The following is a 20,552-nucleotide window of genomic DNA, read 5'->3' as shown; positions in this document are numbered from 1 at the left end:
TTTTTTTTTACTGAGATCATATAAAAGTATTGCAGTAAATGTAAATTACATTAAATTTTGTAACACCCATTATCTCCACCTAAATAGTTGAGACGTGTACTATTAAGAATCTATGTGTAGTATTTAGGTTTGATGGCTTTTCGTTTTGTGGAAAGCTTTGAGTAAGGGATTTACATTTTCTACTTCCCATAATCTTTTATAATGGGTTTCTATGTTAAGAATTTATCATTTAATTTAACAAAATAAATGATTCATACTAACTGCCCATACTTTTAAACTATAAAAATATGGAGAAGAAGAAAAACTATAAAAGTAGAAATACTGCTTTAAATGAATTAAAAACTATAAATATGTTTTGTTATTCCACATTTTCAATGATGACTCATCAATATATATGTTTCAATGTCGCCCTGATCTTGTTTGCAAAATTTTATTCACGCTTAAAGCCTAATACGAATAATCCATAGATATTTCTGGGTTATACTGGAACGTGTCATTCAAATTTATAAATATAGAATATTTGAATCATCCTAATCAGACTAACTGGAGCTCTGTGCGATGGTCAGACAGCCACAATGCACAAATCAACAAGCATAATCGTTCTATCCTTACTCATCATTGATTCTAAAGGTTGATATTTTTCTTTTTTACAATTGAAAAAGCAATATCAATAACTTATTTGCTGTTGTCACATAATTTTATGTTTGAACATAGAGAAATATGTCAAATGATACTTATTTTCTTAAGACTTGAATATTTTTTTAAAATGGATTCAAATGTGTAAAAGATTGGGTATTATTGTGTTCTCTCTTAAAGATAGATTTAACTAAAATTGATTTATACGAAAACTTAATGAATTTCAGGAGTGTGTTCACTTGCTGGATATAAAGTCTCACAAAGCTCTGTACCACTTCCCCAGAACGGAGCTTCCAGGCCCATTGATGATTACACATGTGCATTGTGTGCTGTAACAAATGAAGGCGCAGGAGAGTACTGGAGGATACAATTCAATCAGTCCCTGACTATTGCCGGTGTCTACCTTCGGTTAAAAGGAGGCAAGCAATTAGGGTATTTATTTGAAGTATTTTATTTCTTAGCAGCATAAATTTATTCATTATTTTGTTTCAATTCTTTTAGGCAACTTCACAATCGTCGTTAAAAATGGTTCAGATATTTCAAGTCGACAAGTTTGTGCTTATAAAAATGTGCCTTTTGAATCTGTTTCAAGCACAGTTAATATCACCTGTAAACCAGACTTAAACGGAGATGTGATTATCGTTAATAGACAAGCTATGTGGAAGTGTGTGACTTTAAACTCAAAGGTATCAATATTTAAAGTGTTTTAATAATAAATTATTATTTTGACATTCAATATCAAATATAAATATTAAGTTGATTACCAGTACAAAAATATATTTGTGAGAACAACTGTTTGTTTAAAGTCGAAAGTATTGGTTTTTAGATTATAAATTCTATTTTAAATCAATCAAAATTCCCTGTGATGTTATGTACTTTTAACTTGTAGTATGCGAGTCTAACAGACTTGGTATTCCCTGTACAAAGTGTACTCCATCCAGCAGTTGTAGGTCTTGTGACAGATCACATTACGGGGTTTGGTGTGAACATCAATGCTCCCAAACATGTAAATATGGAACATGTGATGAGCTGACTGGAGAGTGTTCAAGCTGTAAAGATGACTATCAAGGGAAACATTGTGAAAATTCAAGTGAGTACATGGAAGTATAAATTGTAGATATGAGAAGGTAAAAAAAAAAAAGAATTATAATCTTTATTAGCGATTCAATTAATCATACATTTTACTCTACAAAATATTATTAATTGTTATTGTTTAACTCCTAGTCGGTAATAACGGTCCGTTGCCGGTTTTGAAAGTTATTGTAATTCCCTGGCAGCCGTCATTGAACCTACTCTTTATCGAAAACCAGAGTAACGATCTTTTACCTGCCAAAGGGGATGCAATCCTTGACACGGGACACGCTTTTGCGTCCTACCCGGACTTAAAATTTCAAAACATATGAAAATAATTAAATTGATCAATACAAACAAATATTAATTAAAATAAAAATATCTCAATCGTACTGAAGTGATCAGATTCTTTCAAGTATTGTAAAATTATACAAGGATAAAGTTTTGTTAAAAGATCAGGCATCGTTTATACATTATTGGATGATCTACTTCATATAAGCAAAAATCAGTACATTCTAAAAGAATATGGTGTATATTCATAGCAAAATCACGATATTTACATTTAGGTTGATGTTCACTGTTCAGTCTGAAAGAAAATTATCTATGTTTATTTATGCAGTTAAGCATAGAATTCTTATTTTTGGATGCCGTCGGTCCTATAACAGTACCTGGCCATGCTGACTAATTGAATACCGCGTGTTAGCGCGGTATGATAATTTGTCGGCACGGACAGGTGCTGTTATAGGGCCGATGGCATCCAAAAGTAAGAATTCAATGCTTATATTTACATTGTCTAATTCCTCACTTCATAAATGTAAATTTCTCTATTCCTTTTTATGAATATTGCGCCTTTCAGAAAAGATGTGCTTAATAGACGTAAGGGCCGTTGTGACGTGAAATGTGAGCATTTGAAATTTAAAGAACGCAAATGAATATATTAATGGATATGAATAAGGGAAAACATGACAAATTAATTTTAAACGTACAGTTGTAATATTTTTTTCATAATTTAATAGGGTAGTTGCTTTTAATTAAATTGAGCCAAAACAATATTCATTTGGTGTTTTAGAGTATAGGTAATGCTTATAGTTCCTACTGTTTATTCTACAGTGCAGTGACAAGGTTTCTTGTATGTTATAGGGCATTGAATGTTGCAAATTGCCAATGGATTTTATAAAGAAAATAACACTAAATGTAAATATTGCATGTTAAAATATTTATGAAATTGTCTGGTTCGTTAGTTTTCTCATTTTTTGCCAGTGAAAATGTTTTAAAATGAAATCAGATTAACGACTTTTCAACGTCTTCTCGTGGATTTTTTATGCATACAAACGCATCTTTGAAAATATATTTTTAATCATACAGTTCTCCATTGGAGAACCACCACAGTGGTTCAAAAGGTAGGGTAATCCACAAGAATACAGGGGTTATTGATTCGACTCCGAACTGATTAAACATATTTTTATGATGCTTTTTACAGTTTCTGTAGAATGAAAAGGGAATATAATAAAATCAAGCTCAAAAATTAATAAATCAAGGCACATTGAGAGCAGAAAGTCAGGCAGACAGCCAGCCAATGAGATTTGAATATGCTGTTACATAAACGCTTAAAATACTTTAAACCATTAAAGATACCCATATAGTTATCATTCGAACCAATTTTAAACATAATATGATACTTTTATGAAATGCTGTCCCTAGAAGCAGAGTTTCTTTTAAAAAATTTCTATTTCATTACTTTGTTGAAAATGTACGCGTTCGTTTTGTACCTGTGGCAAAAAAATTTGAACATTATACATGTACCAATTTCGTACTCAACGCTGAGTATACTGTTTATTTGTCACACTTAATTCTATCGGAACGTTGTACTTCAGAACAGCAGAGGTTTTTACCAAGATTGTGAGACTTTTTATTAAATTTTTCGTAAAAATGAATTAACTCTCTATGTTAATTATCTATTTAGTTTTTCCTGCATTTCAAAGTAAATGCAACACAAAGTATTTGCATCCTTTTAAAACTTCCCTGGTCATTCAATTTAATCAGAGTTTTTCCTCTAATGAAGTGAAGGACCTCTATATAACTTATTTTGTCATACACCTGTTCTACGAACAGTTGTTTTAGGATGTAAATTGTGAAATTAACATACAGTGATCTATTAAATCCAGTAAACAAAGCGAATCGTGCCCAGGACAAAACACTTAACACTTGAAACACCAGAGGTGTGATCAAGTGTCTAGGAGGGGTAATCATTCCCTGTTGACCAGTTACACCCGCCGTGTGCCCTAAGTATTGACATTACTCTGAGTATGATCTTGCGTTTCGAATCATTTGTGAGGCAAAACACTATATCCAGGTGATGTTTAAATAAAATTACATACAAAAGAGAAGTTGACGATGAAAAAGATGAAGATCCATTTAACTATTTATTGGCCATTATCATCTATAGTCAGTAAAACATCAAAATATGGAACAGAAGTGGCAGACTCTGTGGTTTCTTTTTTTGGGGGAGGGAGGGGGGGGGGTTCCCTGGGATCTATCCTCTCGACATATGACTGAAAGTAACTATTGTTAATTGACTAAACGTCATTGATATATCTAAAAATAAAATTGAAGACCGTATTAAGGTTTCTTCTTCACATGTAAATGTTTTTTAATAAATTGGTTTTATAAGAATAAAGAAAAAAAATCGAGATCAAAAGAGCACAATTAGTCCTCATTGAAATTTCAACAGAATTTAGGAAGACATGGTTTTCTAAGTCTATGCAAGAATTGCCATTGAAGAACTGAAGGGCTTTTTAAAAAGTTATTGTGTGTAAACAAAATAAAAAAGTCTCATAAATGGCTTTTTGAGTAAAATGGGTGATCTATATTTCATTTCTGTATTTATTTATCTAACGTGTCAATTAACAAAAAAAAAAAATTCCCATAGCTTTTCAAACCTAAACCTAAGAAAATGAATTAATAATTTTAAGCTGAATTCAACGGATTGATTGCTATCTTTTTTTTAAAGCCTCTTATATACAGGCCTCTATGTGACTTCTAAAATTTAGACGCCAACTGGCTCCTAATCAAACAAATTTAGTTGCCAATACAAATTTTTAGTCGCCAGGTAATTTTTTCTTAGGCATCAATTCAAAAAATGATCTTAGTCAATATAAAGAGACAAGTCAATTGCTAACTTTTAAACTTCCTTTCTGCTCTTTATAAAGAAAAAAAAAAATTGAAATTGTTTATAGTTTAGTAATTTGCCGAACACCAAGTAGATTTAAAATGGTGGCCAATTTGGCGATGTATAGAAAAATTTTACGCACCAATCATAATTTTAAGGCGCCATGGGGACTGAGTTAGTCACCAATTAAAACCCTGATATAGTACTTATTATCTGAATATATTTGACCAGAACGAGAGTAGCTTATGTTTATGTTTTTCAGCAATAATAATCAATATATTTTGTATACATTCGCAACTATATTTTAAAATGAATTTTTATACTACATTTCCTGTTTTTTCAAAGTATTTATTTTCACTTGTTTCCAGGAACAGTTAGGTTTTTTGTGTTTTAAATAGTGGCAGATACCGATTTTCTCTTTACTCTTCTCTTTTTATAAAATGCACCTCGCATAGAAAACCCATCATATGATGACACACTGCACTTGTTTCATTTGCTACCAGCAACATTTTTTTTTTCTCTCTGAACCATTAACGAAATATTTTCATTGTAAAACATGTTCTCGGAAAAAAATTCTTTCACAAATGCCGAAAATACATGTTGTTGGTAAGGTATTATTGTTTTGAAAACTGGTTCGTTGTATTCATTTTATGTTCAAGCGGCTTTCACGAGATCTTGAATTGCATATTATAAAATATAAATGCTAATAGATTCCAATGTTGAATTTGCATTAAATTAAACAGTTTTCATACCTACAATGATTAATTCTCTGTTCATGACCTTATTTGACGAATACATCCCTCTAAACGAGAGATCGGCAATTTGAATGCAATCGACCACTCGGAAAAAATTATGGAAGAAGACAGTATTGCATGAGGTATGTTTTAACAGTTTTGTATGTGCTGAGTGTAAGCAGCTATACATAATATCAGAAAGGAGTTAATAGGGGTCAATATTTATTTACCTTATATCTTGGTCGAGAGAACTTTTCTAATGTATTTTCTGTGCATAAGTTACTGATCAAATTGCCATTGTTCCAAATATATGTGTGTTAGAATCATTTATGTTTCTTATAATTCAACAATTGAAAGTTATTCTCATATGCAACATTCTTTGTAGCAAAAAATAGTCGAGTGATAAGGCCAAAATAAAAAAATAGGTTTGTTTCCCCTAACGCAACCGACCCACTTAAATCGTGCCGACTGAAAAGTTTTTTTAATAAGATTATTCAAATATTTATTTTTATTGTTTATCAACTTTATAAAATACAATTTCATCAAAATTCGTTTTTTATCAGAATGGCGACTTTTGTTTTACTCTCATTTGGCGCCCACAACATGTGGCCACAGAGGGTTATTTAGTGTTATAAAACAACGGCGATTTATCAATCTTAATATACATCTTTAACTTATTAGAATTCTACACTATTGAACCATTTCGTGAATTAAATATACCATGACTAAGGAGTGTTAAGATGGTATTTACAAATATGTCTTCTAAAATTAACGTGCGTAGTAAGCATGACAAAGCCTGCCTCAGGAGCAGATGAGGGGCCCACTTTGTGTATGCATATCAATAAATTTCACTGCATTTCATTCGTTTTGATCTAAAAAACACTTCATGTATGATTCTATTTTTACTATACAGGACCATAAGATTTGTAAATATATCTTGGTATAATTATTTCATCTTGATAAATATAATTCGGATGTCGTTTCTTCATTCCTTTTATTTATGGGGTAAACTTCGTGACTATAACATTAGATATATGAAACTTTAATTATTTTAGATATTGTTTGGTTGAATTAAATATTGTTTATACAGGTACTCTCTTTTCAGATAGTGTTGAAATCTTTCAAGTTGGCGTATGGTACGGCTTCCTGAGACGTCCAGTGTATTTTTCTTTTCTTTAGTTGGGCCCTTGAAAATAGGTTGTTTCTTTACTTTAAAATACCTTTAAAAATTGCTGAGTCGACAACAGTTGAACACCTGCCTGGTGGAGGGCTCCTAATTTATACTTTTTCTCGGCACTTATGGCCATTGGTCATACATGTAACGCATTAGTAAGGGATCTTTATCGTGCCAACATCTACATGTATACTGTGACACTGCATGGTCCTACGTTTTTTACGGTCTCATTTGACTGACCAGTTTCCACGCCACACGTCGGGACCTGTGACTTAGAGTAAGCTCCTGAATTATACGTCGTGACTCCAAAACGAAACGCTAGAATTACTGCGCCACGCGAGGCCCTTGACATTTTATCTGTGTAAGCACTCGAAGATTATAGTAGGTTTAAAAAAGAATATACTCGGATGGCCGATGGTTGAGTTTTGCGAATCTTGTCTTTCTGTAAAAATTCATTTTCAATAAATTTAAAATTAAGTTCGAATGAATAATATTTGTGAATTAATTTACCATACATGTTAAATTTCATTTGTATGATATTCGGTTTAAAAATCGGTTTCTTTTAATCTTTCTTATTTATACAGATATTATTCAATTTTCAGAATGTATTTTCAAAATTGTTGTCAGAAAAAATAATAATTTACCTACCTACATATTCAACTTGAAATTTTCGGGTCGGGTTAGGGGGAACAAAGATATTTTTAAGGATGGCCTAGCATAAACATTTTTTCCTTAAAAATTCTGAAGTGCTAGATCTGTTAATTATATTGGTCCAGTGTTGACCCAGAAGTATGTTGTTCTATGGTTGCTCCATTTATGTAATAAAGTCTAACTGGTAACGTTCCTGTGAGTTGGATACTTTCTATTGGCCGAATTTGGGTTTAGAAGTTTTACTGCGCGCAAGTACCTCAAGAATGCTAGCACACTTACTGCCCATGTAGTCATCTCAGCTTCATTCACAGCAGTGAGATTGGCCAGTTTCAATAGTAATGATGATTTCTACCACTGATGTTGTTCATTCCTTCTAGAAAAGTTTAAGGAAAATTTTCAGAACTGCATGCATCTGTTTACATATGAATATCAGCATTATTTACTTAGAATACAAGAGACACGTCACAAAGTTTTATGTTCTGCTCTTTCGAGGGGATGAAGATAAGATTTAAAATGTAACTCTCAAACATCGAACACAGTTTGTATAATTTCACACTGATTTATTCCATGAGTATATGATTAATGTCCTGCTAAAGACAATTTTTTGGTTGTAGAAAAAGTTTGACTAAAATTTGTTAATGTTCTAAATTGTGATAGCCTGTTCGTTTCACCTAACAAACTATTGTTGTGAAATTGACAATAACAGTTTGATTTAACAGTTTCCCAACTAAGAGATATTGTGTATACAAATTTAAAATGCACTTTGTGGAAGCAAAAAATCAAGCCCTTTTATCCACCGGTATTCAGTGGTAAAATAATAATTATTTAAGTTATTCTGATAAGTTTATGCCGTGCAAGGAAGCAATCAAAGTTCGTATATTACAAGCAATAAAACTAATTATTTAAATATTTTTGTACATGTGTGAAACTTATACAAACTCAGCTTATTGTCTTTTCTATTAAATTAGCTAATATAAGCCGAATAATTGTAATTTTAAATACTTACTTGCTGTTTATTAACACATTAAAATAATTTGATTATTATTTTGCCTTCTAAATACCCGAAGATAAAAGGGCTTGATTTTTTTTTTTAAAAATTCGGCTGTTGCAAAAAGGTTGTCTTGTTCATGGAATATCTCTTACTTGGCATATATATATGTGTGTACTTGATTAAGTATCATGTATGAATAATTCTTATCTTTTATTCACAATTTTGATATTTTACGTTTCAAGAAGAATTTATTTGATTAAAATGTAAATGGATTCAATGATGGAGATGAATTAATGATTTTGGACGAGCTTCAGCAAGCTTATATTATTTTATTTATATTTTTCTTAATGATAAAGTATAAAACGTAAAAATTAAAACAAACAAAAATTGAAAAAAGAAGCCTTAATTCAGTCAAAAAATCATTGAAGCGGAACAAAATGCAGACCTGATATATAACTCATCAAGGTAAACTCACATACCAAAAATCAGCTCAATATCTGCACGTGTTTAGAAAAAAATTCGGAAACCGTTAAAAATAAAAAAAGAAAGATGACGTAATTCCGTAAAAAATCATTGAAGCGAAACGAAATGCAAACTTGACGTTTAACACATCAAGATACACCCACATACAATAAAATCAGCGCGATATCTGCAAGCATTAAGAAAAAAAATCCCGGAAAACCAAGTGGGACAGACTGTCAGACAGACGGAGGGACAGCCATATGGACAGCTAGATGGACAGATAGAAAGACAGACAGATAGACAGATAGACGAGGAGGAAACCTATAATTCCCTCCGAGTTCTTCGGTTGGGGGCTATTAAATATTTCTGTTACTTAGAGTCAGTATAATGTTTTAGTGTTTTTTTTAATTTGAACAAGTACATTTGTAATTAAACGATTATACATTATGATAAAAACCTTTCTTTACGTTCATAGCACAAAAAGGCATATTGTAACAAAATTTCTTTTTACATTAAAAAGTCTTGCAAGAATGATTCCAAGTACTAATTGATCAAATTTGTGACATGACGATAATTTCGACCCATGAACCCAATCCAAAAATTGTTCAAATTTTAGAATCTTGAATACTTTAACAAGTTTACAAAAATCCACGAAGGCCATGCACTATCATGGAATTTTCTTTTATCACTATAGTATTAGAGAGTGCCCTATATAAAGACTATTGGTGGGTAAATTTTGGAAAGTACCTCCTTGGTTTCCATGGCAACGACTTAGAAATATTTTGTTATGGCAAAACTGACCTGATTGTCATCACCATGTAAAATAATTCCGTGCTTACTTAATGTAGGAAAGTTATGAACATAACATGGGTTTCGTTTTATAGTTAAGTAATCAAAGTTTCTGTGCATCTAAATTTTATTCAATTTAACCCAAGGTTTTTAATATGATACAGATCAATTTACATGAATTTGTCATAAAAATGAATACAAAAGTGCCTATTTCTTGATATACATATAAATTTTTGCAGGCAATTGAAACTTAGAAAAAAGATCTTTTTAGTAAGATCGAGTTCAGATCTGAGAGATGCAAAAAGATTTGAGGTGGAGAAATCAGTTAAAAGTCATATTCCAATCCCCTCAAATTACAACTTTTCCTAAAAATTAACTTAGAGTTATTTCCCTTTGCTGACTCTTTTGCACTGAAGACAAAGAATTAAATCGGTGTTATTTCCCTTTGTTGACTCTCCTGTATTAAAATCTAAAGAAGTTTATTACAAGATGTGGCAAAAACAGAAGCCAGAAAAATACACATGAAACAATAATAGGAAAATGATGTGTTTTTCAACTTTTTAAAAGGAATTCAGGTGTGAATGACAAAGTAAGTCATCAATCAATCAATGAAAATAATGAGTCACTGCTTTCTCAGCATTCAACTTGATAATGATGTATGGATCTTTATTAATAATAGATTTTTTAAGTCAAATTCACTTTGTAAAATATTGAAACAAAATTTATGAAGTCTGACTTGCATTCCCATCATGTGGGAATCCATGTACTCATAAACCCATGAGAAAAATGCAAGATGCAATTGGAGGAAAACAACAAGCAGAAGATACGACAGTCAGTGGGAATGGTTAGACAACCCTTGGCACAGGTATAAATTTTAATGTTTTCAAATATTCATTTTGTATAAAAACCACATGTAAGAAGCTTTTAAATAAATTGACATAGGCTAATGTTTAAATTAAATATTCTTTTTTTTATATAATAGACTTAATCAGTTGTTAATTGGTCTATATTGAAAGATCACCATGTTATCAGGACATTCCAGATACAGATCTTATTAATATATTTGCATTATAGGAATTTGTGCTTGCTTCAGAAAACAACTTACTGTGGCTTATCATAACTACGAAGTTTATCAAAAGGAGGAGAATGTTATAGAAGATGTAAGTTTGTATGTAATGAAAAATATACACAAGGCAAAAAAAAAAAAATTATATTTGTGGTACATTGTACAGTTGGCCTAAAAAAAAGGAGTAGGGATGGTGGATAAAAATTAGAGATGGTTGACTTAACGGAAACACATAAAAAAAATTTAGCCTAAAAGAAGTCATATGATTAAGATTCACTGTTAAAGAACAAACAATTCCCCACAAGGCAGCATTGATATAGTAGTACTTAATGTACATGTAATACAGTATGTCAGTTAGTACTTGATGTACATGTAAATATACTGTAGATAATCCGTTTATTTGAGTTACCCCACCTCCCACGATATAAATTTGTATTGAACCCTTTTATCGATTGAATTGTGTATGATCAAGAACTAACGAAAAGTGGGTTGACTGGAACAAGGGGGGGGGGGGTGTTGGAACAGGGAGAGGTCAACTTCTTATCGTTTATACAGGATTTCTGTTAAAATATCTATGAATCCCCAGCGATTTTATATGATATTGGATAATGATCCCCTTTTATATTAAATATATATATATATATATATATATATATAAAAAAAAAAAAAAAAAAAACAATTTTAGATACCTACTCCCACCAGGAAAAATGCTCCCGTATACTCGGTGAAATTCCGTAAGTTTCTCAATTGAAATATCGAAAACCATGCATGCTTTTGTTCACACTTTATTTATAGAGTCCTTATACAAGCAAAATCAAGATGTATTATAAGAATTTTTAGTGTGTGTCTGTGTATATTTGTGTCACGGTGTGGGGGTGTAGAGATTGTTGCGGACATCCTCCCCAACATCCCCTTGAAATTCTCCATTGAGCACAGATGCAAGAGACATTTAAAAATATTTACCTTTGGTTCAGCCGAGATATTTGGATATAAAATCACTTTTTATAATGTTTTACTAGTCTTTACAGATTAAAAGTAAAATTTTAGCTTTATTGTCATTTGCCAAAAAATCGAAGTATATGGAATGAGTAAGAAAAGTCTCGGTATAATTGTAAACACGGAAGTGATTTTTGTCGACTGCGTTTGTGAACAAAAATTGGATTTCCAGGTGTAACAAGAAAAATATCAAATTATATGAAATTTGATACGGAAATTTTTATTGAATAATATTATTACATATAATATAGTACATACATTTATTATTTATTCTATTTAAGTATTTAACTCAATTGATATCACATAATTAGTCTAAACGCGACATTGAACTCATTGTTAATTATGATGATTTATAGCGATGTCTATATATTATGCATGACTAAAGATACTGTATATTTGTTTTCTGAGCAATTTACAAATGCTTAAAATTGACTCATGTTAAGAACACTAAGTTTTAATATTAAATGTTATTCTACATATATATATATATATATATATATATATATATATATATATATATATATATATATATATATATATATATATACGTATATATTTTTTTTTTCAGAGAGATCGAGAGATCAATGCACATATTCGCTTCTTTATTCTAAAAGATACCTTCATGTAAAATGTATAAATTTAGCCATTCGAATTTTAATCCAAGTTAATCATATCGATATGTGCAGTTAGACCAGCTCAGAGTGAAGCGCCGATTTCCAAATGTGTGTTTGAGGAAGGGGTGGGATGGGGGTGGGGGCAGAGATCATTGACAAGCAAAAAAATAAAATAAAATAAAATAAAATAAATAAATAAATCTCTGAATAAAAAGGCAATCGGTAAAAGTTCAAACTAAAAAGGAGAACCCATTTTTTGGATATAGATACTGGTATCACAGGAGATTCGAATCCCCTACTATAAAAACGAATGAGGAGGGGTGGGGGGTGGGGCAAACGACCCCTATATAAATAATTCTATGCTAAATTAACAGCAAGAGAATATGCTAGGAGGAAAAACGGAAGAAGGGGATGCCACGAAAATTTTGCTTAAAAAAAATTATGATAATGTTTTTTTTTTGTCAAATGATCAAATAAATACAGAAAAAGTAGTCTCTGATAAAAATTACTATTGTATCAATTTCTTTAAATTGTTCCGATTAAAAGTCGGCTAGAAATTGAATTGCTATATGTATAGGAAATAAATACAGCTTCATGTGGACTTTTTCCCAAAGCATTATGATCAATGTTGAAGAAAATAACAATTGTAACGTCCAGGGATGGGGTCAATTACATAGGAAAGTAATTAATTAAATTACAATTACTTGCCCCAAACCTTCAATTAAATTACCATTACCATTACAAGGATTTTGAAATGTAATTAATTAAATTACAATTACTTTGCAAATGTAATTAATTAAATTACAAATTTCATTAGGAAAAAACATATAAAAATAAACAATGATAAATAGTCATGAACGTTCATTTTTATTCATATACTTTCATTTACTATTTTTTACATTAAGTAAACATTGTGTAGATGTTAATGAAATTTTAAAATATTGTGTCCACTAAGTGCCCTAACCTACATCTATCAGGTTAAAGGATTTTTCTGCCACAATGAAGATATTTTACACTGGGACATTTGTGACAGGAATAAACAAATACTGACTAATATAGCAAGTTTCAGGGCTTAATTGACCCTTTTTGGTACAGGGTCCTGTGTCCTTCTACTTGTGAATTTTTAATCGAAAAGGTGGCAAAATTGGGAAATGTTGTTGACTTATATTTATTTGTTGATTAAAGAGTTAAATAGTGGACTAGTGGACCCCATATACACATGATATATACCGGTATCTTTAAAAATGATTAAAATTTCAAAACACGTTATTTCTATACATAAACAGCATAAAAAAAATTGAATTTGGCCATCAGTTGGGAATTGTTACCAGAACTTTGGGAAAAAAGAGCCAATTTTCAACTGGGACATGGCCCTTTTACAGAACCTGGATGCTGTTTATTCATGTGTCCGTTTTTAAGCTTTCTGATAATTTTTGCAAAACAATGGATGCGTTTTGCCTTGTTTCCTGCTTTTTTCATCATCCTAGCTAAGCTATACATCCCAAAAAATTATAGTATTTGACATTTTGTGTGTTAAACTACTGTCTTCCCACAAATTTTTATTAAAATAGAAAAACTGCCATGGTGTTATAACACCAAACTATATATTTTAAAAAAGATTTGTGGGAAGACATAGTCAATGTATGTATATAAAACTACCAATAGGTAAGGTCAAAATGTGTGTAAAATCTCTATTTAAGTTAAGTGTCAATATGTACATAACCCTAGGGCACTAATTAGCACCTGTTAATCACTTCTTACACAAGCAGTAGGTATGGCAAACAAAGGATTAGAAGCCATTGGACTAGATATTTTAAGTGTCAATTCATAAACAACTTAATTGAAATTATTAATTTTATTTAATATATTTATAAACAAGGAGATAAATAATATTAAAAAGTTTTGAAGAAAATGCATTTTAAAGAGGAAACAGCAATTCACTAAATAAAGAAAATAAATATATATATTTTTAATATATTATAGAACATTTTGTCCTAAAAATTAGTTAACCTTTCTTGAATAAAGTGTTTGGGATTTGAAAAAAGGGGAGGGGGGCTATTTCTCATTTATTAAACACCAGTGTAATTAAATGTAATTGAAAAGTAATTGTGAATTACATGATTTTCTCAAAAGTAATTAATTAAATTACAATTACATGTAATTGAAAATTGGGCCAATTACACATTACTTTCAATTACTTCGAAATTTGTAATTAATTACTGTCAATTACCATTACACATTACCATTACCCCATCCCTGGTAACGTCGCCGTAGCGTTCAAAGAGGGATAACTCTAAATTTTCAATCCTCGGAATAAAATACTCTGAAGTTCGTTTAAAAGTTTATTTACACTTTTTACACATAATATTAAAATCACAACAACATCCAAGAATAACACATAAATTTTCCACAATATGTTAAACGTATATCCTATGTGTCAACTCCTTTACTTCTCTACTACAAGTCTCTCTGTCTGCTGTATATAACATTGGGGCATTGCTCGCGAGGAGCAATGCGTTTTGACCATTACATAATAATTTAGTATTGCTCGCGAGGAGCAATGGTATGTAAACAACTGACTATCTAAATATATAATAACGGAATCAAATATAACAAACATAATGAAATAATTAAATATCGTTACAACTTCCCCCACTTAACTTTTGACTCCGTTCAAAAGGAACTATTCACAATCTTAATTACAGGGGAAAAATATTATAAAACATCATTGACACAACAATGGACATGAAAAATATAATTACAATTGACCCAGTGAAACATAGAGTATAAACAAAACTTTCTTCCTGTCATAAAGCAATATAAACATGATATAAAATCACATTTAATAATAAATATTTTCACAATTATTTACAAAACTTTTATATACATCCAAATCATAAATCTCCCTTCACAAGTCTCACATTTACATGTTCATCATTAAAATGTTTTGGCACTTCATCCAAAATGTCTGTGGCTACCGCCGCAAAGTCAATGTCTTTAGGGTCGATATCCTCTGAATACACGATTTGCGAATCCCGCGATATTTCTTCTGTCCCGCAAGGGTCGCGTCGTACGGAGCGGTTCATCACTAAACAAATGGTTGTCTTTGTCACCGTACAATTGTTGTTGACATCTGTTTGGTATCCGGTCTCCTCTGCAGAATCATCATCACTTTCAGCGTTCTCGGAAATAATCACATGACGCGTATCTTCAGCTTCTTCTGTGTTCTCTGATATCACGGTTCTTATATCACAAACAGAGTCAAGTTGTCGATGAAGTCGAAGTCTGTAGAATACACAGATATCCCTTCTAAATCGTCACTATCGATCAACTGGTTCACCGGTTCACTACGATCTTCTTCATCACTGGAGATGTCTTCATATAAATGACCAAGAACATAGACAGGTTTCTGCATTTCTTCATATCTCGCTCTCTCAACTTTTCTTCTTTTGTGGTCCATGTCTTGAACATTTGAAGATTGGTGCACTGCTAACAAGTGTCTTTTTAGGTTGAATTTTCTTAGAAAGAGTCTCTGGCAAAATGAACATTTGTATGGCTCTACATGGTTTTCATGCTGTTCGCGTTTGTGTTGGTTTAAATTACTTCTAGTCGAAAAACACTGTCCACAATTTTCACAAATCATCTGGTCAGTTATTGTCTCTGAAACGAACTGGCCTCTTTATAACCCGTCCATGTCGGGTAGTCTTGGTTCTGGCTTCTGATTGGTTGTGGGTAAGTGACTGGGTAAGACTATGGCGCGTGTCTGCCGGCGACTTCAAACGTTTCCTCCTCGCTGTCGCGCTGACTGTCTGGTCACTTGTATATTGCGTCGGGGTCATGGGGGTTTGTTTATTCCCTCGGTATGGCTTTAAGTTGTCCGTATGAACGATTATGGGTTTTGAAGTTTTTGAATGTCGAATTTGGTAGAGTACATCACTTAATCGTTTCACAACATACCAAGGACCAGTCCAATTTCGTGCTAATTTTGATTTTGTTCCCTTAATTATTTGCCGTTGATTTCTCCTCACTAGGTCTCCAATATCGTAATTTACCTCTCGCACTTTTCTGTCATAATTACGTTTTTGACGATATACGTCTTTTCCTGTCACATCTCTCACAATGTCGTATAATTCACAAAGGGAATTTTCCAGGGTACGCACATATTCTGCAGGTGTAGAAACACGCTCTTCTTCCCGATTAACATTTTCCGTCACTAATTCAACAGGTAATCTCATTTCTTCTCCAAATACCATTCTGTATGGCGTAACCCCAGTCATATCATGCACTGTGCTGTTATATGCGAATACAACTCCATCTAAAAATTTATCCCAGTCATTTTGATGTACAGAAATGTACTTTGATAGCACATCTTTCACAGTTCGGTTTAACCGTTCAATCATTCCATCTGACTGAGGATGATAAGCGGTAGTGCGCGTTTTGTTTATCTGCAACATTTTGCATAATTCCTGGAATATCTGGCTTTCAAACTCTAGACCTTGGTCCGAATGTAATTCCTGGGGACAGCCATATCTCTTGATCCAGCCTCGGAATATGATATTTGCTACTGTCCCAGCCTCAATATCGCGAAGGGGAAATATCTCCGTAAACTTGGTGAAATAGTCCGCAATCACTAATATATACACAAATCCGTTGTTTGTTTTAGGGAACGGGCCAGCTATGTCCACTGCTATTCGCTCGAATTTCACACCACTTAGATAAGTTTTCATGTATGCACGTTTCTTCTTACTTGGATGTTTTCGTTCCTCACATATATCACAAGAAGTCACATAATCATGTACACTTTTTCTGAGATGAGGCCAATAATATTGACTTTTATTTATCTTGTCCAGTGTTCTTCTGACGCCCATGTGTCCTGCTGTTTGTGCATCATGGAAATTCCACATAACATTGTCCGCAATCGCTTACAATCACTGTCAATCCATTTTATACACAGTACGCCTTGTTTCACAGTTAGTAATTCCCAGCGAGCATATAGGAATTTGCATTCAAATCCTAATGAGGAAATCAAACTAATTGGTGGTTTCTTAAATTCGGAATTTTCTTTCCATTTAAGAAATCTAAACATATCCTTGTCAGTCAACTGTGCCTCCCTAATATTTCCCAAAGTTAAGGAATCCTCTGGTTGTTACTTTTGCCTTGCTCGTAAAGGTCGGTTAGCTAGTACACTGACACTACTAGAATTCACAGGTGATACGTCGTCATTAAATAAACCATGAAGCGAATACACATTATTGTTCACTTTTACAGGCAAGGTTCTTAGCTGTTCTACATGATTATATATTGGTCCTGAATACTCCTCTGTAACATCCAGTTTACATTGTTTGCATGTTATTCCATGTACATTAATTCTGCTCAGACTATCGGCATTTCCGTGTCGCTTCCCGGGTCTGTGCTGTATCTTAAACGTAAATGCAGCTAACTGTTGCAGCCATCTCGCAATCTGTCCATCCGGGTCTTTAAATTTGTGCAACCACACTAGAGATCCATGATCTGTCCTTAATGTAAATTCACGACCAAGTAAATATTGTTTGAAATGTTTGATGAAGAACACAAGTGCTAACATTTCTTTGCGTGTTACACAGTAATTCCTTTCTGCTGTTGACAATGTTCGGCTTCCATACGCAATCACTCTTTCATTTCCATCTTGAATTTGAGATAGAACGGCTCCTATGGCATCACTACTCGCGTCCGTATCCAGAATAAAGGTCCCTCCATTTACGTCTGGATAACCAAGAATAGGCGCACTCACTAGCTTACGCTTAAGCAAACAGAAAGCGTCATCACATTCTTGAGTCCACGTCCACATCTTATTTTTGCTGGTAAGTTCATGTAGGCATCTTGCAATTTTTGCAAAGTCTTTAACAAATCGTCGATAGTAGGACACAAGGCCTAGGAAACTTCGGAGTTCACCGACATTTGTTGGCGTTTTCAGGTTATTAACTGTGTCAGTTTTACTAGGGTCTGTTTTAACTCCTTCTTCTGAAATAACATGGCCTAAGAATGTCACTTCTTTCCTAAAGAATTTGCATTTCTTAGCTTTTAATTTCAAATTAGCTGAATTCAAGCGATCAAACACTGATTTAAGATTTTTCAGGTGCTCGTCAAATGTTCGACTATAAACAATGATGTCGTCCAGGTAGAGAACGGTAATATGCCATTGTAATCCACTGAGTGCTTGTTCAATGACTCTCTGAAAAGTGGCGGGGGCATTACACAACCCAACAAGAGGCCCAAGGGCCTTAATGGTCACCTGAGTACAACACAACAATTTAGAGAATCCATAGAGTATAAAATGAACTGAAAGGTGAAGCTTTGTTGCCAAAAGCAAGAAAAACAGAGTGATCAGGATCAAAAATGTAATTAGTCTACCATTCATTTACAGTTCATAAATTAGGTTCTAATATGTTCCCCATTTAACACTATCACCATACAGTAAATTAACAAACTATCAGTGCTTCTGTACTATCTTAATTCCTTGTTGAAATCTTTTACATTGGCCTCTCTTGGTCTTTGATGAACATTTAATAAGACAAGTTATTTTTGTCTCATTTTTATTTATCTATTATTTACAAGTCTACTTGATCATTAAAACTAGGAAAGTACTTTTTGTATTATACAATAAAAATTCTTGCATAATTCTCTTATTCTATTAACCTTTCAAGTACATTATTTACAGGGATTAATTATCAAAAGTAAATGCCAAAGGGGAATAACTCCTCTCAGTAGATTACAAATTAACAGAGCCCTAGCCGGGACCAGAACACTTGACCAAATGGTCCAGATGTTCAAAAATCTGGTAAAAATACCCTTCCTTATTAAAACTTTTACTCTTTTTGCCTCTGATATGCCCAGGTGCAAAGAAGATTTTTAAAGAAATAATGCATTTTTACTACAGATTCATTATATTATCAATAGAGCCCCCCTCCCCATCAAGAAACACCAGAGCCTCTCACCCTGGGACCAGAAGTTTGCTCATCTTAAGTAATCACTTTGTTTATCTGCTTAACACTAAGGAGCAGACAAGATTATTTAATAGAATTAATGCATTTTAACTATATTCTCAAGAGCCCCACCCTCACACCAGCACATCTGACCCAGGGGTCATGCAATTCACTACCCTGGAAGAAGCACTCTTGCTCATCATAACTATACACTTAGCTTCATTGCTTTTTAACCAGAAGCAGAAAAGAATATTTTCAGAGAAATTTTGCTTTTTCACTATATAATCAATAGAGCCCCCCCCCCTTTTCACCAGAACCCTTGACCCTGGGGCCATGAAAATCACAATTTTGGAAGAGGCATCCTTGCGTATCATAACAATGTACTAATAGTTTGTTTAAATAATACCCAGGGGCAGAGAAGAAGATTTTTAAAGAAATAATTCACCTTCACTATAGGATACATATGGCCCTACCCTAGCACCAGAACCCCTGACCCTGGGGCCATGAATTTCACAATTTTGGAAGAGGCATCCTTGCTTATCATAACTATGTATTTAATTTGTTTAAATAATACCCAGGAGTAGAGAAGAAGATTTTCAAAGAAATAATGCACTTTCACTACATGATTTATGTAGCCCCGCCCTAGCACCAGAACCCCTGACCCTGGGACCATGAATTTCACAATTTTGGTAGAGTCACTCTTGCTTATCATAACTATGTATTCAATTTGTTTCAATAATACCCAGGAGTAGAGAAGAAGATTTTCAAAGAAATAATGCACTTTCACTATATGATCTATATAGACCCGCCTTAGCATCAGAACCCCTGACCCTGGGGCCATGAATTTCACAATTTTGGTAGAGTCACTCTTGCTTATCATAACTATGTATTCAATTTGTTTAAATAATACCCAGGAGTAGAGAAGAAGATTTTCAAAGAAGTAATGCACTTTCACTATATGATCTATATAGCCCCGCCCTAGCACCAGAACTCCTGACCCTGGGGCTATGAATTTCACAATTTTGGTAGAGTCACTCTTGCTTATCATAACTATGTATTCAATTTGTTTCAATAATACCCAGGAGTAGAGAAGAAGATTTTCAAAGAAATAATGCACTTTCACTATATGATCTATATAGCCCCGCCCTAGCACCAGAACTCCTGACCCTGGGGCTATGAATTTCAAAATTTTGGTAGAGTCACTCTTGCTTATCATAACTATGTATTTAATTTGTTT

General features: G+C 32.8%; 1 protein-coding gene across 1 annotated transcript; it reads right to left on the bottom strand.

Moving 5' to 3' along the window:
- Nucleotides 1-15,247: 15,247 nt before the first annotated feature.
- On the bottom strand, nt 15,248-15,813 carry LOC133178874 (uncharacterized). Its single transcript, XM_061313541.1, has 2 exons — nt 15,686-15,813; nt 15,248-15,638 (listed from the first exon to the last, which is right to left on the bottom strand). Exons 1-2 carry the CDS (start codon nt 15,811-15,813, stop codon nt 15,248-15,250), a joined length of 519 nt encoding a protein of 172 aa, XP_061169525.1.
- Between the last annotated feature and the right edge of the window lie 4,739 nt (nt 15,814-20,552).

Source organism: Saccostrea echinata, unplaced genomic scaffold (assembly GCF_033153115.1).
Source record: "Saccostrea echinata isolate AGI-Se365-2 ecotype Australia unplaced genomic scaffold, CSIRO_AGI_Sech_v1 ptg000003l, whole genome shotgun sequence".
NCBI lineage: Eukaryota > Metazoa > Mollusca > Bivalvia > Ostreida > Ostreidae > Saccostrea > Saccostrea echinata.
Note: the sequence above shows the minus strand (reverse complement) of the source record. Positions and strands in the feature narration are given on the sequence as shown.

Coding starts and splice junctions, on each gene's coding strand:
- LOC133178874 (XM_061313541.1), bottom strand. CDS start 15,813: ATGGACCACAAAAGAAGAAAAGTTGAGAGAGCGAGATATGAAGAAATG. Junction 15,639..15,685: donor CGTAGTGAACCGGTGAACCA/GTTGATCGATAG, acceptor TGTATTCTACAG/ACTTCGACTTCATCGACAAC.